We start from the raw sequence: 23499 nt of genomic DNA on the forward strand, positions 1-23499 counted from the left end.
GAAGATGGGCCGTTGTTTAATGGGCTAGGCTGGCCCATCTAGCTTATTCCTTCAAGCTACAGTACAAACGCTAATTGCACCTAATTTCGCCTAATCACGCCTAAGCTAGAAAAGCGCAAGTATTAACGCCTAGTGTTTTTTTGAACTTTGGTTTGTAATGGAGTACTTCAAAGCACAGTGCTCTGTGTTTAACATGGAGTACTCTAGAGCATCCCTACGACTACTCTAGCAACACATCACATACTGCATCCACATCGTGCGGTGCAAGCGTCCAACATCTGCTTTCCTGTGGAAGCATCAATTTCAACAACAATGCAACATCCGAGTACTTGACTACTCCTTCTAACCATGCCCTAGTTCAATACCCAAGCATCAATTGAAATGAATTCAGTACCCCTAATTAAACAGATCATCCGCTAATTGATAGCATGCCCACAAATCCATGCATAACGTCTACCAGCATGCCCACAAATCCATGTAGAGGGAGTACAACACTTGCACTTAACTATAATGCAAATGTTCAAAAAGGCACTATTAGGCGCTCGCCTAGGCACGTTGACATAACGCCTAGCTTTGGCCCTAGGCGCTCAAAAAAGCGTTCGTCGAGGTCCTCTAGCGAGACATTAGCATTTCCGACGAGGAATCATGTTTCTCAGGTGAGAAATCAATCTCTCCAGTGAGAATTTGACCTCCCGTGCGAGGATTCATCCTCGCCGGCGAGGATCCAACCACTCCGATGACAAATCTACTGATTCTGGCGAGGAACAAGATTCTTCGGCAAGATATTGAGCTACACTGGCTGGTTCCATCGGTGTAAGCAAGGGACAAAGGAAGAGGGAGAGAGGCGGCATCATGCAGCAAGGGAGAGAGACGGTGTGAGGAGGAAACCTAGATTTTCTGTCGACTGTGCGCCATACAGAAGATTTAGTAGGAGAATAGGAAGATGGGCATATTGTTTAATGGGCTAGGCTAACCCATCTAGCTTATTCCTTCAAGCTACGGTACAAATGCCTAATTGTGCCTAATTTCGCCTAATCATGCTTAAGCTAGAAAAGCACAAGTAGGTCGCCAAACACATAATTAACGCCTAGTATTTTTTTTGAATTTTGGTTTGTAAAGGATTACTTCAAAGCACAGTGATCTGTGTTTAACATGGAGTACTCTAGAGCATCCTTACGACTACTCTAGCAGCACATCACATACTGCATTCACATCGTGCAGTGCAAGCACCCAGCATCTACTTTCCTCTGGAAGCAGCAATTAAACAATACTGCAACACTAGAGTACTTAACTACTCCTTCTAACCATGCCCTAGTTCAATACCTAAGCATCAATTGAAACGAATTCAGTACACCTAATTAAACAGATCATCCACTAATGGATATCATGCCCACAAATCCATGCATAACATCCACCAGCATGCCCACAAATCCATGCAGAGGGAGTACAAACACTTGCACTTAACTGTAATGCATATGTTCGAAAAGGCGCTATTAGGCGCTCGCCTAAGCGCGCTTAAGCTTTGGGCGTTGGCATAGCGCTTCACTTTGGCCCTGATTGATTATGTGTGTGTGTGTGTGTGTGTGTGTGTGTGTGTGTGTGTGTGTGTGTTGTTTTACTGCTTTCTGTATTATCAGTTTCATTTTTCTATGAAACGAAATTTGGAGCTATGCTCGTTGATTCGAAAAAAAACTTTCTTTCTTCCCTCTGGTCTCTGGTTCTTCCTTCTTAGCTTCTCTGATCGTCTTCCGCCAATTGCAAAAGTTGTTTGGATAAATGAAAGAAAGGCACCACCACCTTGCACACCCGCCGGTACGAGGTATGAGCTCTCATTCTATCGTACCATTGGTCGTCTTCCCTTCTATTGACACAAAAGCATTTCTTCACAACATGAAAGTTGTCCCTTTCCTCCCTATATACTTTGACATTGCTTTATATCATTTCAAAGGTGTTAGATCATTTAATCAAATCGAGAATACATGGTTTCTATGTATTTGGCAAACTAATGTTAGCGAAAAGGTGAAAACAAGAAACCATGAATCAAAATATGAATAAACCCCTTGGAAAACACTATATAAAATAGAACCATCACCCAGCCACAGTCAAACCTCCGCTCGCCATCCCCTTATTGATGATATCTTTGCGAAGGTGGGAGGCGGCCCGTCAGGACTTGTCATGAAGGTTAAGAGCTGAGAAAAGTGGTGCCACCATGATGCCAGCCACCCCTGGCAACCTCCTTCTTCAGTATTCATTGAGTCTGAGGACGGGCCTTTGGCAACTAGCAAGAGTGCGGGTGAGGTGGAGCCGTCTGCATCGCACGAGGCGTTGATGGCTGCGCTGATGAGGCCACTCCATCATACAAATGGGGCTCAGTTGCGATGGAGGTACAACGACAACCAACCATGCATCTAGAAGAGTGGACGTCTCACCGTCGATTCCATGCTCATGGTTCATGGATGCGCGGGCAGAGCCGACCACAAGTCACGCAAAAAGGGCAAGCACCCTGGGCCCCAAGAGATGGGGGAGTAAAATACTAAATTATACAACTAGCTACTATACAGTAATACATCGGATTTGAAATTTTGTTACACTAGTAAGTATGCACGTGCAACGCACGTCTCAATTCTCATCGAATAATTATTAAAATAGTTTTTCATCTATACATGTATTATTACTGATAATAATGTTTTTTCGGATGGAAACACAATTAAATGATGGACAAATAAAGGACGTGCAAATAAGTTCAAGATCAATAAATTTATGCCCGCCTCCCACGCGATAAATAAATAAATTTTTGTTATATATGCAAGCTAGTTCTGTATTTCATCGATTGTTCAAGGAGAAGGCATCAAGGAAGGAACCTACCTGGACATGATGATAATACAACCTACTCAGTCAGAAAATAATTCTTTTTTTATTTGGACAATCCCACACTCACCAGCAATTTCTGTGAATCACTGTCTAAAACGGAGTACGTGTATACAGTATTGAAGAAAGAAAAACAATCTGGTCACTTCCCCACCGCCCCCTCGCATCCGTTCCCATTCTCCCATGGTCGCCCCCTGCTCTTCCTCCCCTCAATGTCGAATCCGGCCGCGGAAGTGGCCGCGTCGGATGCGGGCGCGGAGGCGTGGGACTCGCACATCCCTGCTCTTCCCTGCTCCTTCATCGAATCCGGTCGCCGAAGTGACCGAGGCGGTGCTCGAGCTCGGCATGCTCGCCGGGGATGCCGGGGTCCTCCCTCCTCCTGATGCTGTCGCCGTCGCTGCCGCCGCCATGAGCCTCTCCACCCTCTCCCGCGCTCGTCCCAGTCCAGGTTAGTCTATCTCTCCGACCCCGCCGGTTGCTCCTCCCCGTCAATTCGGATCGTCAACAGGTGCATTACCTCCCTCCGTGCAATGCTCGGACCCCTAGGGTTATCTGCTCGGGGGCCATGGCGTTTTCCGCGCAGTGCTGCCTTCGCCGCCGCCGCCGCCCGGCGATGTGGGCGCTGCCGCGCTGGGTTGTGTCTCCTGCGTCGCTGCCTGACTTCCAGTCAGGGGAGACTGGCTTCATGATGCTTTTTGGACAGGGTAATATAGACTCTGTCATGAGCATCATTATTGGGAGCTCCATCACCATCCTGTTGTTCCACTCGGTATGTTTGAAAATAAACATCTGGAGCAGAACCGACATTTGCATTAATAAAAGTTCAAATAGAGACCATATTGCTAATATTATATTGTAGTGGTATCTCATGACAGCAACAATAAACCTGCTTGGGCGAAGATCCTAGCTTCTTCATCATGGTCTATGTCTCCATTTTTTTCTCCTTGGTTCCCGTCTCCCAAGCATTCTATTTGTGAACATTGAATAATAGTGTGTTAGGAGTAGTAAATGATGCCCATTTGATGTTATGCATAGTGGGGAGATGAATCTAAAAATGACATTATGCAGACCATCAATGTTTATTGTGTGCACATCGGGCTCCAGCAGTCCGTATGCATCTTTGGCGTGGTCGTTGGCTGAAAACATTTTTTTGGCACAAAAGAGTAAGCAGCAGAGATGTACATTTTTTATGTACAGGGTGGTACCACCAAAAGTACCAATTTGATGATGAGTGTTTTGACCTGCAGAGAAGAATAAACACCACATAATTTAGCACCATTAATAGATCGGACAACTAACCCTTTTTTTAGAAGACTCTTCTGGCATATGTAGGTTGTCGATTGCACTGAGTTGGGGGTTCTCATCTAGTGACATTTGTGTGGGTGTCAGCTGTCTTGACTTCCGTTGCATCTGGTACGCATCATTTCTGTGCAACCAATCGGACTCATCGTCCACATTGTCTCTGTTCAAATGAAAGGAATTTGGTACTGCACCCCCCTGCACTTGTTATGTTCCGCAGTTGTGTGACTGCAGATTGTCCGGTAGCCGACACTTGTGTTACAATGGTACTGCCATCAAGGACGGCGGCAATATCCTTATTTTGCTCGCGGGTTTGTCGCTGTCGCTTTAATATTTCCTCTCTATTTCGTGCATACCGCTCCCTTTCAATCCGATTCTTAATCTCATTACGACCTGAGTAGATGAATAGATCATTATATATAGCAATATAACTGGGCCATGTAGGAATAAGTTCATCTTCATTACTTTGTGATATAGCCGTCGGTGTTTGTGCCCCACTGATCTCGGCAGAGGCAAATTTTCTTCTGTTTGTAGGTCTCACGTCGTTTCTTATTAATCTCATCCTTATTTTGTGCATACCGCTCTCTATCCCTCTGCCTTTTTAATTCTTTAGGGTCTGCAATGAATGGCACAATTCAGCAGTTGGGGTACAAAAACTGTAATTGGGTGCTTGTGTAATGCTCATCACCCAAGGATTGGTTGTTGCTTATATCCTGGAATGGGGTGCGCGCCCCGTTGGGACTGGTCGGGGCCATACGAAGTCCTTCAACCCTGTGAATGTCAAGAATGTTATCACACAATTGTAACTGAAGGAATAGTATTACCACAACTCAGACAGAGTACTGTTTTATGTTCAAATCCATCCGAATGTTTAGCATGAAAGCTTTCTTAAGAGTACTCAGCAACCAATTGGATTCCTTTTGCATTAATAAACCTGCAATAATGCTTCGAGATGTAGTACATTTTAATGCTATTCATGTAGGTGTATCTCAAGTGAGTTTATGTGTGTTAGGTGGGGTCAGTACAATGCTCATTTGAGCAGGATTCATGGAAGGACGTCAGATTTAGGTTAGGTACGGTCAAGAGGGATCATGTTAGCATATGGATCACATGATGGATCACATGATGGATCACGTTTTTCATACATTTTCCTTGTTTTTTGTAATTTCATTCAATCAAAACAATTGATGGATCACATGAACAGGTCGACAAAGGAGTATGCATTTGTGGAGCAGTTCGTCCGTGCAGTACAGTCTGGGCGGAGGAGTCTTCTAGCCTTTTAAAATTCAGATCAGAGAAGACCATGCATCTATGTCGGCGAGGCGGAGCTGTATAAGCCTTTTGAAATTCATATCAGAGAAAAGCATGCACCTATGTCGGCGAGGAGGAGCTCCTCGTCGCTGCCGTGGGAGGGCGCCCGTGCCCCGTGCGGTCGCACCTGTGTTGGGGAACAACGCGTCGTCGTGGCCGTCGTGGACTGACTCGGCGAGCTCGTCGTCGCGACCGTCGTTGGGTGCCTCGGCGGCTGCGCAGGGCAGCGAAGGGGATTGATTCCTGCTAATTTAGCTCCGTGTAATTTGGGCTGGACGTGTGTTGTTACCTTGTGTTGTAATTATTTTTTTGAGAAAAAGGACGTGGGTTGTTCGTGCGGGTGTGGGTTGTTCGTGCGGGTGTGGGTTGCTTGTGCGGGCGTGGACGGCAGAGTTTTCGTCCGCCTCCTGCTGAAGTTTTCTTGTTTAATAGTAGTGTAGATACATAAAACATTGCCTTAATTTCTAAAAGGGCAAGTTAACATCACATAGTAAAATTTATAATGCGTGGGGACGACCAATCCAAGGTCTCTTGATGTTCCGGATGTTTTTATATTAACTACATTCTATTTTTTTTAACCTAATGCATAACTTCCCATTTGAATCAAAGGAAGAGATTCTAGATTAGTGGATGAGATGATAAAATAATATGAAAAATTATAATCAACAAACATTTTATGCTCTTTGAAGATTAAAATAATGACATGAATTTAAATACTAACATACACTAGAAACTACTACTAAGATATATTTTTTGTTTGTACTACCTCTGTTCCAAAATAGTTGAAGTTCTGAGATTTTTCAAAGTCAAACTTGTTTAAGTTTGACCAACTCTACTGGAAAATATATTAACATCTAGAACACCAAATTAGTCTCACAAGATTCTTTATGAAGTATATTTTAGTAATATGTGTATTTGGTGTTATAGATCTTAGCATATTTTCCTATACAAACCTAGAACTTCAATTGTTTTGGAACAGAGGGAGTTTGATTTAAATTATCTACCATGATATTTAATAAAATTAAATTTGTATACATACACACATAGACATGAAAATTTGTGTATACTATATGATTTATGTATTTCAAAAGTTAATTCAAAAGAGTTTTTAACAACTAAAAGAATTATTGTTACATCATACATTTTTATTTTGACAGGTTTTTCCAATGATATAATTTGCAATTTTATGACAAGGAATATTATAACTATTGTGTGGCAATATTGTTACGTGGCTACTATAATAGCTAATTAATAAAATTTATACACATTAAAACTATAATATGTTAAATTAATTTAAATAATAATAAAAGTTTGGTACAAAAATATTTGATTTCCAATTTAAACTCAAATGCCTCTATGAACTCAGAATTAAAATCGACTACTTTCTGTTTCCTGATGGCAGTCGGCATCTTTAGTTTTGTCACATGTGAAACTGATAGATCGGATTTAGTATGACCCAATGTGCGAAATAATATTAGATTCATTGGTCTTGAGTGAGTTAAATGGATAAACATTGTGCAAATTTTTAGTTTGTGATTAATCTGGGTTTAAATATTACTGACTTGGGGACTACGTGTTGCGGAAGACTTTGTTTTAAGAGAAGCATATAGCTGACGGTGTCACAAATAATTAGTTTCATTCATCATGTTTTATCACAGATGTTAAATTTCTCTGCTTATATCAGTAGTCATATAATAAATATTTCATATTTCTTTTATATCCTTCAACCGTAGTGTTGAATTGGATGGTTCTTTGCGATGAGTTATCAATTTTTTTTCTATTAAAGTGAATTAGCAATATTTGTTTCTTAGTTAAATGAAATATTTACATCTTTGTTAAGTAGGAGTGAGAGAGAAATCTTATGTCTTTTTCTGAGAAAAAAACCCTTATTATAGAACATAAAAAAAATTATGTGCCTCTGCCTCTTCTTTTAACCTGTGGGAAGGACCAGTCCATATAGACCCATATTACAGCCCAGGCGATTAACCCAGCCGCATCCGGCCCAGCTATATTCATATCTCCACCTGTCACCCTCGGGGGCCGTGCTACTAGGGTTCAAGGCCCTCGACGTGCCAAGTCAGCCGCTTAAACAAACAGTCTCACAGCGAGACGAAGCCACGGCCCGCGGCCTGGCCACGTGGCCCGCTCCCGGTCCAGTCTCCACGAACACCGGAACCGAGCGAATCCTCCTCTTCCTTCTCCTCTTTCTCCCCCCTCGCGCGCCGGGATTCTCCTCCCTCCCACCCACGGCGCCGCAAAAATGGCCTCGCGCGGAGGAGCCGGCGGCGAGGCGGCGGGGGCGGAGGCGGCGAGGAGGGGCGTAGGCGTCGGCGTTGGGGGAGGGAGAGGGATGCGGCTGTTCTCGCCGGAGTACTACGCCCTGTGCTTCGGCGGCGGGATGCTGGCGGCCGGCGCAACCCACCTCGCCATCACCCCGCTCGACGTCCTCAAGGTCAACATGCAGGTACGCGTGCGCTCGCCGCCGTATGATGCCCGTTGGGAACCCTGCGCGGAGGGGGAATGCCTGTGGGTTCGGTAATTAGGATTATTCTAGCTGGCGAGAGGGAGAAATGGTGCTCTCTCGAGGTCGAATTACAGCGTGCTCGATGCAGCCGAGGATTCTTCCTGTGTGGGCGATCTCGTGCGAGCTCTGACCTAGTATTTCAGTGTAGCAGGCCATATATAGCTTGTATAAACTTGGTAACTTTTTAGCTCCTGGCTGAAACTGCTCCTTTGGAGAGGCATGGCCATGACCATGTTTGCCTGCTCGTATAACGATTTATTACTCGGCAACGGTAGAAGAAACATCAGAAGCTGGGGGATCATGTCAGATTGGACACGAACGAGTGTATTGTAGCTGGAACTGAAGACATGTCCCTTTGTTGGTCTTAAAAAACAAGGCCCTTATGTGTATCTTGTATGGAGACCTGTAATAATACTGCTATCTCCACTTTAATTAATGCCTTGCGGTTTTCTGATGCCTCACAAAATATCCTACGAATGCCTTCGGCTTTATAATTGTTCCTTTTATCTGTTTTTGGTCAGGTGAATCCAGTTAAGTATAACACTATATGTTCAGGACTGAGTTCTCTTGTAAGAGAAGAGGGTGCTTCGTCGCTTTGGAGAGGCTGGGGAGGGAAGCTATTCGGCTACGGCGCGCAGGGTGGCTGCAAGTTTGGCCTCTACGAGTTTTTCAAGAAGCAGTATTCTGATGCGCTGGTGGACAGCAACAGGAGCACAGTTTACTTTCTTAGCAGCGCCTCTGCTCAGATCATAGCTGATGTTGCCCTCTGCCCCTTTGAATCGGTGAAAGTCCGTGTGCAGACACAGCCCATGTTTGCAAAAGGTTTGGTCGATGGCTTTCCAAGGGTGTATGCCGCTGAAGGCTTGTCTGGGTAAGCTTCCTTTGTATTATTCTTAGGTTCATTAGATTCACTATTGGTATGCCTGGACATACGATCTTTAGTCTTCCTGAGTTCTGAATTTATGGAAAGTGCATTTCTTGTTTATTGCAGATTTTACAGGGGGCTTTTACCGCTTTGGGGACGAAATCTTCCATGTAATAACTCCCCCTGTTTTGCATATTAATTGTTTGCAAAATCCTACTGTGCCAATTAAAGTAACTTATCAGGAAGTTATCAGTGTGTTAATTTTCCCGCATAGAAGATAAATCTAGTTAGATATATGGTGTAGGTATGTTCTTCTAAAATAGTTGTAGCTATGCAGTATTAGAGTGAATTAAATCTTGCTTGGTTCCTGATTTTATCAGAATGAATTTAAAGGTTCTCCCTCTGTAAAGAAGTGTAAGACCGTTTAGCACACTAAACACTAAAGTAGTGAGCTAAACGGTCTCACATTTCTTTACAGAGGGAGTACTTGTTGCTTGAACTGTAAAAAGGGACTCCATGAGTTAAGTGTGAGAGGCAAACACAGGTTGCATTTATATCAGAATAGTGTCCACCTTTTGTCTTGTGGTGGTCATTTGTGCTACTCGGTGAGCTAGGAACAATGATAGTCAGTTTGCTTCTGATACATGGAAAGTTATCTTTATGTTATAATTGAACCTTTCCCCAAGTTAATTAGTCCATTAGTGCATCACCTTTTTTCTGACATGTACAGGTTCATCTTATCCTAAATTTTATTTTTCCTGCAGTTTCTATGATAATGTTTTCGTCATTTGAGCATACCGTGGGCTTCCTATACCAGAAAGTCATTCAAAAGAAGAAACAGGATTGTTCAACAGCACAGCAGCTTGGCGCTACATGCCTGGCTGGATATATTTCTGGTGCTGTTGGTACTGTTGTTTCAAATCCTGCAGATAACATCGTTTCTTCTCTGTACAACAAAAAGGCTAAAAACATTATACATGTAAGGATGCGACTCTACCTGTCCAGCCCACAAATTAGTTAATTTCAAGTCTTGACACTCTGTTCCTTTAATAATCACATTGTATCCCTTTCAGGCTATAAAAAGCATTGGACTGCGTGGGCTGTTCACAAGAAGCCTGCCCATTTGAATTACCCTTGTAGGGCCTGTCGTGACCATGCAATGGTTCTTCTACGATACCATTAAGATATTTACTGGATTGTAAGTGTGCACTTCGATGGCTGGAATAATTTCCTTATCTTATCTACAGACTGTATTTTCTGCTGTTGGTAGCTCTTATTTACAAACTGTATTTTCTGTTGTACATTCTTGAAAGCTCTCGTCATGACTGTTGATCTGTTTATTTCAGGCCACCCAGTGGAGGGCTTCCTCGTGATCTGGAAAAAGTTGACAGATAATGTGACCTGTTCTACAGAAGTCTATCGATACATTTTTTGGTTTCTCAGAGGCACTCGGAAGTATTTTACCCACAGTTCTGAGTTCTTGATGATCATGACGAGTTTGAGTGATTTGTAGTTGTAGGGAACAGTAGCTAACTGAACCATATGAAGGATTTGTATGTTCTAGATGCATCTTAGACAACCATAAGTCCATGAACTTCAGCACCCCTTTGGCACCTATGTTACAGCCTGGTGTGTTTTCAGGATGCTTTGTAGTATTCCCATGTCGAAGTTTGTTGTGTGAGAAAATGTCATTTTGCCGTGCATGCAAACGATCGGCTATAGATCCATTGTAAATAATGTTGCAGAGGATGAAAACTGGAATCATAATATTATGTGTGATGTTACTGTTCTTTATTTGTTTGTAGTGATCAAATTCCCTTGCAAGTTGTCATTTACACTATATTCTCAGGGGTAAGTAACAATTTGGATACTCTCATTTCTTGTATCATGTACAAAAATACTTGTGTTATATCTGTTAAAAAAATATACTTACAGTATTCTCATCAACACAGGAACAAAATGAGAAGAAAAAACATTGACAGTTTCAACTTCCTGCTACTCCCTCCCTAAAGAAATATAAGAGTGTTTAGATCACTATTTTAGGGATCTAAATGCTCTTATATTTCTTTACAGAGGGAGTACAAGTTAAGTGCAGGAATTCAGTAAATAATTCTGAGGTGTGGAACCTGAAGAAGTGTTTTCAGCTGCAGAGAAACAGAGGAGCTCACCGGCAGCTAGTTGGCTGCGATCTTCACGTCCGGGTTGCGCATCGGCTTGAGCCACATGTCGGCGACCACCCTCGACGACATGCTCCAGAGCACGTCGGTCCCGACCTTCCCCGCTGCGGCCCCCGACGGCCGTCCCTTCTTGCCGGCCTTGCCGAGCCCGTAGGCGACGAGCCAGTGCGTCGCCGTCAGCCTCTGCCTCTCGCCGTCCCACACGCTACGCCGGTCGGCCGTCTTCAGCCGCATGCCCCCGACGTGCATGTTGGCCACCTTGAACCTGGTCTCGCCATCGGCGCCGGTGGCGGCCCGTCCCGCCTGGATTACCACGATGGACGGCGCGCCGACCGCCTCGTACCGGCGCATGGGGTCCCTCAGCTGCGCCACCACCAGCATGGTCGCCGCGTCCGCGCCGGCGCACGCGCTCGCCCACTCCTCCGGCGGCACGGCGGCGTCCAGGGGGTGCCCGCCGTCCGCCGCGTCGGTGACCGGGGACACGTCGAAGGGAGCCTGCTCTTCGGCGGTGCCGGCCTGCACCTTGAGCGCTTCGATGGCCATCGTCTCTATCTTTTGCAGCGAGAACGGCAGGATCTCGTCCACGGTCACCGGCGCCTCATGGGCGTTCCAGATGCCGGTGGCGATCCTCTCCTTGCGCCCGTCGCTCATCGCCGCCGACATTGTCCGGAGCAGAGAGACGGACTCGGCCGCGCTGGAGCTCGCGCCGAGCTCCTTGCTCCGCGCGCTGATGATCGCCGACGCCATGCCCTCGAAGGCGATCTGCTCTGCCGTCTTGCCGACTACCTCGTCGGTCGCGGTGAGTGCACCCAGCTTCGCGCACAGGGCCTCGCATCCGCCGGCGCACAGCCGCTGGAACACCTCCGCGCCGCCGCCGGGGAGCTTCTGGCCGCGGAGGATGAACGGCTTGGACAGTTGCATGGCGAGCTTGGGAAGCTCCTTTCTAACAACCGGGATGTCAAACGGGTTCGTTGCGGCCAGGTAGCCGCCGTCCCGGGTCTGCACGATGGGGCCGAGCCCCTTGCCGAGGTCGGAGATGTAGCAAGCCTCGTCGGCGCCGGTGCCCGGCTTCGCGCTGGACTTGAGCGATGACACCTGAGGAGCGGCCGCTGACTTGCCATTGTCCTCTCCCTGCTCCAGCAGCTGCAGGAACTCTCTGGTGACCTCCTCCTCGTCGGCCTCCAGCCCCTCCACCGCTGCCTCGTCCTCCTGCGGCTCTGCCGGCTTGTCGGCATCCTCTTCCGGCGTGTCGCCGAGCATCAGTGACTCTAGCGCCTTGATCTGGTTGGTGATCGCCTCCAGCTCGTTGAGGCGCCACATGCTCGCGCTGTCGTGCACGACCTCCTTGACCACCTCATCGCCGGCCGCCGGCGTTGTGCCCTCCTCCTCCTCCTCCTTATCCTTGTCTTCTTTCTTGCTGTCGGCGTTCGCTTCGTCCTTCTCTTCTTGCCCCTCCACGCCTTTGTCGACGACATCGAAGTCGAACTCCGGGAACTCCGAGTCATCCACTTTCGCCTCCGGCTCCGGCTCCGGCTCTCTCTTCTGATCCTGCTTGGGCTCGGGCACCGGAGCACTAGGTCCGTCGAGCTTGAAGTCGTCGATGCCACTCAAGTCCTGCGCAGGCGTGCCCTTCGCCGGCGTAAATGACGGCTCCGATCGCGTGACCTTGGGGCTCGTGATGCTAAACGACGTCTTGCTCTGCTTCCGTGCGAACAACGCCGACGAGGTAGAGGAGGAGGCAGCAGTCTTGGTGGCCGGCTGGCTGTACAGCCCGACGCCGCCGTCCTCCATGATCTGGAACGCGAGCGTGACGACGAGCTCGCCGCCTTTGGCCTTGCCGGCGAGCGGGAACGCCATCTGCCACTGCCGGACGCGCTCCCCTTGCTGGCTCTTCTCCGTGGACTCCTTGACGAGGGCGCTCACGTCCACCGTGCTCTGGCCAAGGTCCAGCTCCGGCGCGTCCACGGCGACCACGGACAGGAGGAACGGACGGGGTTCGAACTTCGCCGGAGGCTTGCCGGCGCCCCCGCCGCTGCAGTAGACGTGGCAACGGACGAAGAGCGTCTCCTCGAAGTCCGCCGCCCCCTGCTGCACACGGGACGGCATCGTCTGCACGGCGCCCTCGCGCGACTCCTTCTTGCGTACGGCCACGGCGAGGCGGAGCCCGTCCATGGACGACGGCAGGCCCTGCGCCACCGCCACCTCGACGGAGAAGAGACAGCCGAGGCGGGTCATGCCGATGTGCGACAGCGCGCGCATCGGCTTCCAGCCCCATAACCCCTTCTTCTTCTCCCCGCCGCCCAGCGCCGGGGAGGCCGCGGCGGCGAAGCTCCGGCTCTTGGACGGCGCCGCGGCGCTCAGAACGCCGCGGTCGTCGTCCTCGTCGTCATCCTCCTTCTTCCCCGCCTTTCCCCTCGACCGGAACGGCGAGGTCATGGACATGCGGCGGGTACGCGGGCGCGCGGCCTCTGCCCTGAGCGCCTCCGCCGCTAAGACATCCTCGCCGACGACACCGCGCGGGAGGGCGAGCGACGCGTGGCGGCGGTTGCTGTGCGCCTGGTAGAGCGTGTGGCTGAGCGCGTCGAGCTCCTGGAGGGTCTGGTCGCGGGGCTTGCCGTCGTCGGCCATGGCGGCGGCAACACGCGCTCGTCGACCCGATCACCTCACCGGCAGCGCACCACCTAGCTAGCCAGCAATCAGCTCGTGAAGACGCACGGAGGCGAAGAGGTCACGTGGTGTAGTGTGGTGCAGCTAGAGAGAGTGTGGATAAGCCGAGACAAGAAGGTGAAGTGTGTGGCGGTGGGGCGGGAGGGCGTCGCCATGGCTGGCTGGCGACAGCTTTGGAGGTACTCGGGAGGGGGGAGCGGGTGGCGGAGGAGGGCCGACGTACGGCCGGGCCACCGGCGATTTGAGCTCGTGGTGCTCTCGCGGTCGTTGGTTTCGCGCCAAGAAGCTAAGCTGCGGTGGGGACCAGTTGGCCTGAGTAGCAGCCAACGGATCATGTGATTGGATAAGGCCTCCTTTGGTTCATAGGGTAGGAAAATTATAGAAATAGAAAAGTCATAGGAAATGAGATGGCATGCATCTCAAATCCTATGAGTAGGAATAGGAAAGAAGATGTCATTTGATTCACTTCATAGGATTTTTTCCATTGAGTCTAGGCTAATGTTTATTTTCCTATGAAATATGGAGGATAGGAAGAATTCCTCCATAGGAATAGGATTCCATTCCTACAAACCAAAGGGCTCTAAAGGAATTTTTCCTACAAAAACCCTATCCTATGAAATTCCTACAAAAATCCTACAAACCAAAGGAGGCCTAAATAGCACCAGATTTTAGAGGATAATGCTCTAAGCTTGTCTTCTTTTTAATCTATCTATATCTATACCAATATAAAAAGACCCAAAGGGCAGATCCAAACCATCTCGACCGTCAAATCATGTTATCGAGCTGTTCAAATCGCTCCAATGTTGAGCACTAAACACGTTTAACGCTCTAAAAATTTTTTTGAGGGAAAGCAGAGCTTTATAAATTAACGGTGCTCGGGCATATCGCCTGAGACACAAACTGCCACTTGGGGCGGTACATCAGAGTTCCAGCTAATGCTGTTATTGGGTAAACACAAACGGCCTATAACTGCTAATTCATGGGCTATGGAGTTTGCTTCTCTTTTACAATGCTGTTATTGGTTAAACACGTTTAACGCTTTAATTACCCACCACTGCCTTGGTTATAAACATGTTTTAACTTAACTCTATCTCATGAAATCTGCCATGTAATTAATATCCTACCATTCCCGCGAAAAAAGTAATTGATATCTTACCAAATACCAACGTGCAACAGATATATCTTACCTAATATAAACGTGCATTGCACGTACATTATTACTAGTATATGAAAAGACCAGATTGCCCCGTTCCGCGCCACCTTTCAACTTAGTAGGATTGGAAAATTTGAATTAGCTACATTTTAAGATGTGACTGTGGAGATGATGTGTGCCAACCACTACTGTTCTGAAGCACATTCTTGCGGCCAATATATCATTCTAAAAAGTTCGTCGAAACCAGAGTGGCAAATGAACCCCAAACAAAGCTTATGATCTCTACATGCTACAACCACAGTGCATTGCATTTCCAGAAAAAACTTTGCAGTGCAGGTGCAGCTTTGAAACTGAAGACGAAAAGGGGAACTAGCACCCAGACACAATGCTTGGCAGACTTTTATTACCTCAACCATCACACAAATTAGAATAGCAAGTACATGAACAACATGTTTTTTATTTTCTGTTATTGCCCAAAAGAACATTTGATACACACAGGTATGAACATATACTCATGCAAGGAAAATGCAGAACAAGGCTGGCACAAAGGAGTACAAGGGCTTCAGTCCAAGCTATTTACTTAGATTTCTCTTGCTCTTCCTTGTCACCGCTTGTTTCGGCAAACCCCCGCCTTTCATCAGCAGACGCGGTGATGACGGGCATCCAGACATCGGCGGTGCTGCTCAGAAGCGATTTCACCTCTGGGTCAGATGTAATGGCAGATGATATCATCTTGTCGACATTATCGAGCCTTGCCGACAGTCTGTCCAGCTCTGCGGCTATTTCTAACTGAAGAGAGAGTTGGAACAAAGCTAATGAGCCAATAAGACATAGATTCATGGAAAGGGGAAGCAGGATGTGGTGGTAAGATTGTTGCAGTTACCTCATCAAGTTGCTTAGGTGCCTTCTCTGGAACCTTAGTGACTTCTAGGCCCAGCGCTTCAATCTTTGCTCTCAATTCTACCTCTTCCTGGTTGCTCATTGACTCCACCTACATATATTAACAAAAGGGGACTGAAGACCTGTTAATTTATCAAAAGTTCATCACCAATAGACAAATGTGGTATTGCCATGGAAAATATACAGGCTGAATTGTCTGAAGTAAAAAATATGATCTGGAAACTGAGGTGAATCGTATGAGACAATGTTGATGAACTGGTATACTACAAAATTATGGGACAAAGCATCCCATGCATGGCATTGCCAGTATTCAGATACAGCTAGAGACAGTAAGTAGGGTAGAGGCACGGAGACACCAAGGTAATTATACTCAAGAGTCCATCACCACAAGACAAATGCGGTACTGCCATGGAAAATATACAAGGCTGAATTGTCTGAAGTAAGAAATATACTCAGGAAAGTGCGGTGTAAGAGTAAACTAACAGTTTTCGCATAACAAATGTCCCAATCGACAGAGACAACATCAATGAACTGGTATTCAGATTATGAGACAAAGCATCACACGCATGGCATTGCCAATATTCAGATACAGCTAGACACAGTAAGTAGGGCAGATGCACGGGGGCACAGATACACATAATATTTGCTAAGCGCCTGTTCGGCAGTCCTCCGCGGAGCGGAGCGCGCGGAGCGGCCTTTAGTCAACTCTGAAAATTATACCTGGATTGCCGCTCCGCTCCGGCGCGGAACCGCGGAGCAGAGGGAATCCGAACGCGGCCTAAGTTTCTGCTAAAACAATGCAAAACAGCTACCAATGATTCTGGCTATCCTATTCTGTCTTGCAAATCACCACACGATGAAACAAACATACAACCAGTGATGATTTTCATGATTTGTGAGTGAGAACCAGGTAAAGTAGTACAGGTGCTTGGGTGTTGGCGTTTTGGCCATATATCAGATAGAGATAACAGCAATGTCAACGATTGTAAGCAGAACTGCAGAACCAGACGCGTTCCCCCTCTCTAATCCCCGCCAGATCCGGGAAAAGAAGGTCCTCGGACCGGAACAAACCGATCCTCCCGGTCGGGAAACCTGCGAGCCAGGCTCCAATCGACGGCGGGGAGGCGGCCGGCCGGCCAGCGAGGAATCGAGATCGGACGCGGATCGAGACGGCGTGCGGGCGTGCGTACCTCCTGCAGAAGGTCGGTGAGGAGCTGGAAGAGCTGCGCGTCCGGCCTCCCCTCCCCCGCCATCGTGAAGCTCCTCCGATGGTTTGATTTCCCTACGGGATTCTTCTCCGGCGAGTCGTTGCTTCGTGCGCCGGGTTGGATTCGGATGGATACTTTGGCTTGGTTTTGCTTTCCCTCGAGCAAGCTTGACGTGTCGACTGATTCGGAGGAGTTCTGGACTGACTGGACCAGTCCTTGTTGGGCTTGGTATTCTCTTAGCAGAATTGTTGGGCTTGATACATCGGAGAGTAAAGTCAGATAAAAAAAAAGGAGAGTAGTTCTAAAAAAAAGATAAAATAGGAACGAATACCTCAACCTTTTTCCTTTATTGGATTTTCTTTATTTTGCTCAAAAACAATATTGGATTTTCTTTATATATACTGCAATGCATCAGGGGTAAATTTGGAGAAGTCCTCTATTTTTTTAAGTAAAAATGTCCTAATGAGCTGAAAGAAGAGGTTAAAGAAGTTTTGGGGTGCACTCAGAAGCACTATCAAAGAAGTAAAGTATCTAGGATTGCCTACGGATGTGGGAAGATCTAAGAGTGGAGTCTTCAAATATTTGAAAGATAGATTGTGGAAGAGGATCGATACAAGGATGGATTGAATAATCGTTATCTACGGCACGCAAAGAAGCTATCATTAAGGCTGTTTTAAGTTACCACGGGGGTCTATGTGAACATATTGATGCATCTCTGAGGAAGTTTTGGTGGGGAGCAAAGGAAGGGAAGAGGAAGACCGCTTGGGTCTCGTGGAGAAACAGGTGTCGGCCGAAATATTTAGGAGGCATGGGTTTCAGGAAGACGGGATTGTTCAATCTGGCGCTACTAGCTAAAAGGGCTGAAGAATTATTCAAGAACCGAATTCACTTAGTTCTCAAATACTAAAGGCGGTTTATTTCCTGAATAGTGAGTTCTTGCAAGCCAAGCTAGGAAATAGACCATCGCAGATTTGGAGGTCCATAGTTGAAGGAAGAGAGGTCCTTAAACAGGGGATGATAAGAAGAATAGGCAATGAGGAATCAACAAGTATCTGGAATGAAAATTGGCTTCTAAGAGATATGATGAGACTATTAGCACCTTTGCAAGGAAATCACCCGGATCTAGTAAGCGAACTGATAGATAAACCGAACAGATGTTGGAATGTGACCACTTTGGATGACCACCTACTGTTGATTGAGGGAAATAAACAAGTTATGAGAGCTGGGAGCGTACTCATCAACCGTGCAGCAGAGTTCGTTTTCAATCTATTCGTTTTCAATCTATTCATCTTCAATCATTTTGATTATTTTCAAACATAACGTTGACATATCTCCATACGTTTTGGTCACGGTGTAGCTCCTAAGGCACCCTATACCGGTATACCCTATACACTTGGACGAAGGGGGAGAGTATATGGTTAAAAACTTGACAGCAAATTTAAATATATTTTTTAAATGACATATAGCACATACTCCGTATTTAGCTAGTCAAACAATACTTCCCCCTCTTATTTGGTCGGTGTCCAGCAGTCTCAGGACTGGGCGGCGAGGCCGGCTGGCTAGCTAGCTGGTCGGTTCGCTCGGTGGAGTCGGCGGAGAGCGCGAGAGAATTGGAGACCGGTCGTGTTGATTTTTGCTGGCACTCCTCTTCCGTTCCTTGTCAAAGTCCAAATCCAGGACGTAGTCAGCTTGATCGCCGTGTTCCTTTGCTTATTTACCAGAGAGAAAATGCATACGTAGGTACATACGTGCAGCTAACTAACGTGCTTCTAGTGTTCTTTTACTAGTTCTGTAGTTTCCATGCCACCTTCCGTACGTTTTAGCGACCATTCAACGACCGGTCTAGCGGCGAGCGCATACCCATTCCAAGACAGCGAAAGCAGTTTGCAAAGAGAATGTACTACATGCAGCTTCCAAACAGGTGAGCCCGTGGCTGCCCTCCGGCGCAAGGTAATTGAGGACATCTTCAACGCCGTTTCTCAAATCAATTGCATAAGTCGGTATAGCTTGAACCACCGACTTAACTAAAACTTAGATGACAAGCATCTCTCTTCCATCCAGTTAGTCCGAGAATCATAATATGATCAACTAGGTATTGAAAATTGTCATTCTATCTTACCACAGAGTAGTCCTGGTCATGGGCAGCCTGGCCCGACCCGGCCCGAAAAAGCCCGACCCGACGCTGCTCCCGGGTCGGGCTCGGGCATAGATTTTGAGCCCGAAGGCCGGGCTTGGGCCCGTCGTTTTCGCGTTTTTTTAAGGGTGGGCCGGGCCGGCCCGAAGTCCGACGGGCTTTTATGCGTTCGGATCGGGCTTGAGCCTAGAAAACAAGCCCGATGGCCGGGCCGGTCCTGGGCCTAGGTTTTTTGCATCGGGCTTGGCTAGGCCCTGCCCGAGGTATGGCCAGGTATATCCTAGAGTTGCTAGAAAACCAAAGTACTTATCATTTGAAGCCTCCGTCACAATTTCCAAGGTAGAACAAGCATGTGCTTTCACTTCAACACTAGTACCTGGGATACAAAAATATGCTTAACTTAGCAACAGTCCCAAACTCGGGATTTCGTGGTGTTATTGTCATTTCTCTCCGTCAAAGACTTCTTTGGGTGGTGGCTAGTCGCTCTTGTCGACTCTCGCCAGCCTACTCGTTCGGGCATGGCCATCGCTCCCCGTAAGGACCGTGTGCACGTGCAACTATTGGGTTCGAGGCAAGTGGAGGAGACAACATAAAGTGACTTCAATTGGGTGGTACTTCTCGAGTACCAGATCTTGAGCTCTGGGGTGAAAACTCTGGTGTGTCCTAGTTGGTTATACCTCGCAATGGCGATGTTCTTTGCGTCGTTACCCTGATGATGGCATTGCTCGGAGTTTGCTCAAATTGGACCTCCAGGGTGAAAACCCATGATCCGCTCGGTTGGATCTGGCGACGGCGGCGCTTGTGCGTCGTTTCCTTCTTCGAGGCGTCGCTTTTGAAGAACCCTTCTCGCAGTTCTTGTGATGTCAAGAGATGGTTGGCACAGAAGGTCGGTGAGGAGCTGGAAGAGCTGCGCGTTCGGCCTCCCCTCCCCCGCCATCGTGAAGCTCCTCCGATGGTTTGATTTCCCTACGGGATTCTTCTCCGGCGAGTCGTTGCTTCGTGCGCCGGGTTGGATTCGGATGGATACTTTGGCTTGGTTTTGCTTTCCCTCGAGCAAGCTTGACGTGTCGCCTGATTCGGAGGAGTTCTGGACTGACTGGACCAGTCCTTGTTGGGCTTGGTATTCTCTTAGCAGAATTGTTGGGCTTTTTACATCGGAGAGTAAAGTCAGATAAAAAAAGATAAAAAAAAGGAGAGCAAGTTCTAAAAAAAAGATAAAAAAGAGAGTAAAGTCAGATATAGCATCTTAAGCCCACGAACGAATACCTCAACCTTTTTCCTTTATTGGATTTTCTTTATTTTGCTCAAAAACAATATTGGATTTTCTTTATATATACTGCAATGCATCAGGGCAAAGGGTAAATTTGGAGAAGTCCTCTATTTTTTCCAGTAAAAATGTCCTAATGAGCTGAAAGATGAGGTTAAAGAAGTTTTGGGGTGCACTCAGAAGCACTATCAAAGAAGTAAAGTGTCTAGGATTGCCTACTAATGTGGGAAGATCTAAGAGTGGAGTCTTCAAATATTTGAAAGATAGATTGTGGAAGAGGATCGATGCAAGGATGGATTGAATAATCGTTATCTACGACACGCAAAGAAGTTATCATTAAGGCAGTTGCACATGCACTACCTACGCAGGTTATGGGCTGTTTTAAGTTACCATGGGGGGGTCTATGTGAACATATTGATGCATCTCTGAGAAAGTTTTGGTGGGGAGCAAAGGAAGGGAAGAGGAAGACCGCTTGGGTCTCGTGGAGAGATAGGTGTCGGCCGAAATATTTAGGAGGCATGGAGTTTAGGAAGATGGGATTGTTCAAGAACCGAAATCACTTAGTTCTCAAATACTAAAGGCGGTTTATTTCCTGAACAGTGAGTTCTTGCAAGCCAAGCTAGGAAATAGATCATCGCATATTTGGAGGTCCATACTTGAAGGAAGAGAGGTCCTTAAACAGGGGCTGATAAGAAGAATAGGCAATTAGGAGTCAACAAGTATCTGGAATGAAAATTGGCTTCTAAGAGATGTGATGAGACTATTAGCACCTTTGCGAGGAAATCATCCGGATCTAGTAGGCGAACTGATAGATAAACCGAACAGATGTTGGAATGTGACCACTTTGGATGATCACCTACTGTTGATTGAGGGAAATAAACAAGTTATGAGAGCTGGGAGCGTACTCATCAACCGTGCAGCAGAGTTCGTTTTTAATCTATTCATCTTCAATCATGGTTGTACAACGTACACCAGAAATAATAAAAATTACATCTGTAGACCATCTAGCGACGACTACAAGCACTAAAGCGAGCCAAAGGCGCACCGCCGTCATCGCCCCTCCCTAGCCGGAGTCGGCACAACTTGTAGGCATGCGATGGCTCATTTTGATTGTTTTCAAACATAATGTTGGCATATCTCCATACGTGTTGGTCACGTGTAGCTCCTAACTCCTAAGGCACCCTATACCGGTATACCCTATACACTTGGACGAAGGGGGAGAGTAAAAACTTGACAGCAAATTTAAATATACATTTTGAATGACATATAGCACATATTTAGCTAGTCAAACAATACTTCCCCCTCTTATTTGGTCGGTGTCCAGCAGTCTGAGGACTGGGCGACGACGGCCGACTGGATAGCTAGCTGGTCAGTTTGCTCGGTGGAGTCGGCGGAGAGCGCGAGAGAATTGGAGACCGGTCGTGTTGATTTTTGCTAGCACTCCTCTTCCGTTCCTTGTCAAAGTCCAAATCCAGGTCGTAGTCAGCTTGATCGCCGTGTTCACTTGTTTATTTATAAGAGAGAAAATGCATACGTAGGTACATACGTGCAGCTAACTAACGTGCTTCTAGTGTTCTTTTACTAGTTCTGTAGTTTCCATGCCACCTTCCGTACGTTTCAGCGACCATTCAACGACCGGTCTAGCGGCGAGCGCATACCCATTCGAAAGCACTTCGCAAAGAGAATGTACTACATGCAGCTTCCAAACAGGAGAGCCCGTGGCTGCCCTCTGGCGCAAGGTAATTGAGGACACCTTAAACGCCGTTTCTCAAACCAATCGCATAAGTTGGTATAGCTTGGACCATCGACTTAATTAAAACTTAGATGACAAGCATCTTTCTTCCATCCAGTTAGTCCGAGAATCATAATACGATCAACTAGGTATTGAAAATTGTCATTCTATCTTTACCCCAGAGTTGCTAGAAAACCAAAGTATTTATCATTTGAAGCCTCCGTCATAATTTCCAAGGTAGAACAAACATGTGCTTTCACTTCAACACTAGTGGTGTTATTGTCATTTCTCTCCGTCAAAACTTCTTTGGGTGGTGGCGAGTTGCTCTTGTCGACTCTCACCAACCTACTCGTTCGGGCATGGTCATAGCTCGCCGTAAGGACCGTCCGCACGTGCAACTATTAGGTTCGAGGCAAGTGGAGGAGACAACATAAAGTGACTTCAATTGGGTGGTACTTCTCGAGCACTCGATCTTGAGCTCTGGGGTGAAAACTCTGGTGTGTCCTAGTTGGGTATACCTCGCAATGGCGACGTTCTTTGCGTCGTTACCCTGATGATGATATTGTTCGGAGTTTGCTCAAATTGGATCTCCAGGATGAAAACCCACGATCCGCTCGGTCGGATCTGGCGACGGCGGCGCTTGTGCGTCGTTTTCTTCTTCGAGGCGTCGCTTTTGGAGAAGCCTTCTTGCAGTTCTTGTGATGTCAAGAGATGGTTGGCGCCGATGGTCACCGTTGTATATCGTCAATCGTTGTTTTCATTGCTTCGAACTTTTTCGCTTCCTCTGCCTGTGCATAGCTTTTGTCCTTGTATGATTTTGCACTTTGTCGGGTTAGTCATTCGTGTGTGTTGCGTTGGCTGTGTGCATCCTAATTATACAGAGGCCTGATGTGTACTCATTATGATTGTATCCCTTGATGCTACTCTATGAGTCAATATAAAATACCCTTTATTGAAAAATCAACACTCACCACTTTGTCCAGAAGCTGAGCAGTAAGCATTCAGAATCATTTTCAGAAATTCAGCATTTTGTGCATTTTCCTTCATGAGAATAAGTGAATCATTAGCAAATAGAAGGTTAGTAACAGCTGGAGCTTCTGAACATACTTTAGCACCCACCAAAATTTCTTGTTCCTCAGCATGAACCAACAAGGCCGTGAGCCCTTCAGTGTGGTGCAGAGTAAGAAATGACGGTGGGGGGGGGGGGGTGACCCCCTCCCTTAAACTTCTTGATGGACAATAATTTTCATTACATGATCATTGTAGCAAACAATGTACTCAACAAAATTGAAAACGAGCATGACGAGATTTACTAAATCAGCATGAAACACAAGTTTCAATAAAATTGCTTCCAGAGAAACCCATGCAACACGGTCATACGATTTATGCACATC

The 23499-nt window shown here is 46.8% G+C and overlaps 4 protein-coding genes across 6 annotated transcripts; 2 read left to right on the top strand and 2 right to left on the bottom strand.

Moving 5' to 3' along the window:
- The first annotated feature begins 2987 nt into the window (after positions 1-2987).
- On the top strand, positions 2988-5980 carry LOC119311537. Of its 3 annotated transcripts, XR_005151102.1 has the most exons (3): positions 4178-4281; positions 4402-4478; positions 5372-5980. XR_005151102.1 is itself a non-coding variant. In XM_037587171.1 (2 exons), the coding sequence occupies exons 1-2, from the start codon at positions 3052-3054 to the stop codon at positions 5440-5442; spliced, it is 336 nt and encodes a 111-aa protein (XP_037443068.1). In that variant the 5' UTR covers positions 2988-3051; the 3' UTR covers positions 5443-5980. The 3 variants fall into 3 exon arrangements, 1 of the variants encoding a protein (XP_037443068.1); XM_037587171.1 differs by lacking the exons at positions 4178-4281; positions 4402-4478 and adding an exon at positions 2988-3316; XR_005151101.1 differs by lacking the exon at positions 4178-4281 and having other exon boundaries at positions 4354-4478.
- Positions 5981-7607: 1627 nt separating this feature from the next.
- On the top strand, positions 7608-10653 carry LOC119311540 (mitochondrial phosphate carrier protein 1, mitochondrial-like). The gene is made up of 6 exons (XM_037587173.1): positions 7608-7942; positions 8524-8873; positions 8994-9037; positions 9632-9846; positions 9941-10065; positions 10214-10653. The coding sequence occupies exons 1-5, from the start codon at positions 7739-7741 to the stop codon at positions 9992-9994; spliced, it is 867 nt and encodes a 288-aa protein (XP_037443070.1). The 5' UTR covers positions 7608-7738; the 3' UTR covers positions 9995-10065; positions 10214-10653.
- Positions 10654-10750: 97 nt separating this feature from the next.
- On the bottom strand, positions 10751-13857 carry LOC119311539 (protein PLASTID MOVEMENT IMPAIRED 1-like). Its single transcript, XM_037587172.1, has one exon. The coding sequence runs from the start codon at positions 13670-13672 to the stop codon at positions 11042-11044; it is 2631 nt and encodes an 876-aa protein (XP_037443069.1). The 5' UTR covers positions 13673-13857; the 3' UTR covers positions 10751-11041.
- Positions 13858-15234: 1377 nt separating this feature from the next.
- On the bottom strand, positions 15235-17163 carry LOC119311541. The gene is made up of 3 exons (XM_037587175.1): positions 16955-17163; positions 15748-15855; positions 15235-15653 (listed from the first exon to the last, which is right to left on the bottom strand). The coding sequence occupies exons 1-3, from the start codon at positions 17015-17017 to the stop codon at positions 15441-15443; spliced, it is 384 nt and encodes a 127-aa protein (XP_037443072.1). The 5' UTR covers positions 17018-17163; the 3' UTR covers positions 15235-15440.
- Between the last annotated feature and the right edge of the window lie 6336 nt (positions 17164-23499).

This window comes from Triticum dicoccoides, chromosome 5B, assembly GCF_002162155.2.
Source record: "Triticum dicoccoides isolate Atlit2015 ecotype Zavitan chromosome 5B, WEW_v2.0, whole genome shotgun sequence".
Taxonomy (NCBI): Eukaryota; Viridiplantae; Streptophyta; class Magnoliopsida; order Poales; family Poaceae; genus Triticum; species Triticum dicoccoides.

Coding starts and splice junctions, on each gene's coding strand:
- LOC119311537 (XM_037587171.1), top strand. CDS start 3,052: ATGGTCGCCCCCTGCTCTTCCTCCCCTCAATGTCGAATCCGGCCGCGG. Junction 3,317..5,371: donor CCGCGCTCGTCCCAGTCCAG/GTTAGTCTATCT, acceptor TCACATGAACAG/GTCGACAAAGGAGTATGCAT.
- LOC119311540 (XM_037587173.1), top strand. CDS start 7,739: ATGGCCTCGCGCGGAGGAGCCGGCGGCGAGGCGGCGGGGGCGGAGGCG. Junction 9,038..9,631: donor TTGGGGACGAAATCTTCCAT/GTAATAACTCCC, acceptor TTTTTCCTGCAG/TTTCTATGATAATGTTTTCG. Junction 9,847..9,940: donor AGGCTAAAAACATTATACAT/GTAAGGATGCGA, acceptor TATCCCTTTCAG/GCTATAAAAAGCATTGGACT.
- LOC119311541 (XM_037587175.1), bottom strand. CDS start 17,017: ATGGCGGGGGAGGGGAGGCCGGACGCGCAGCTCTTCCAGCTCCTCACC. Junction 15,856..16,954: donor TCACCGACCTTCTGCAGGAG/GTACGCACGCCC, acceptor TAATATATGTAG/GTGGAGTCAATGAGCAACCA. Junction 15,654..15,747: donor CACCTAAGCAACTTGATGAG/GTAACTGCAACA, acceptor CTCTCTCTTCAG/TTAGAAATAGCCGCAGAGCT.
- LOC119311539 (XM_037587172.1), bottom strand. CDS start 13,672: ATGGCCGACGACGGCAAGCCCCGCGACCAGACCCTCCAGGAGCTCGAC.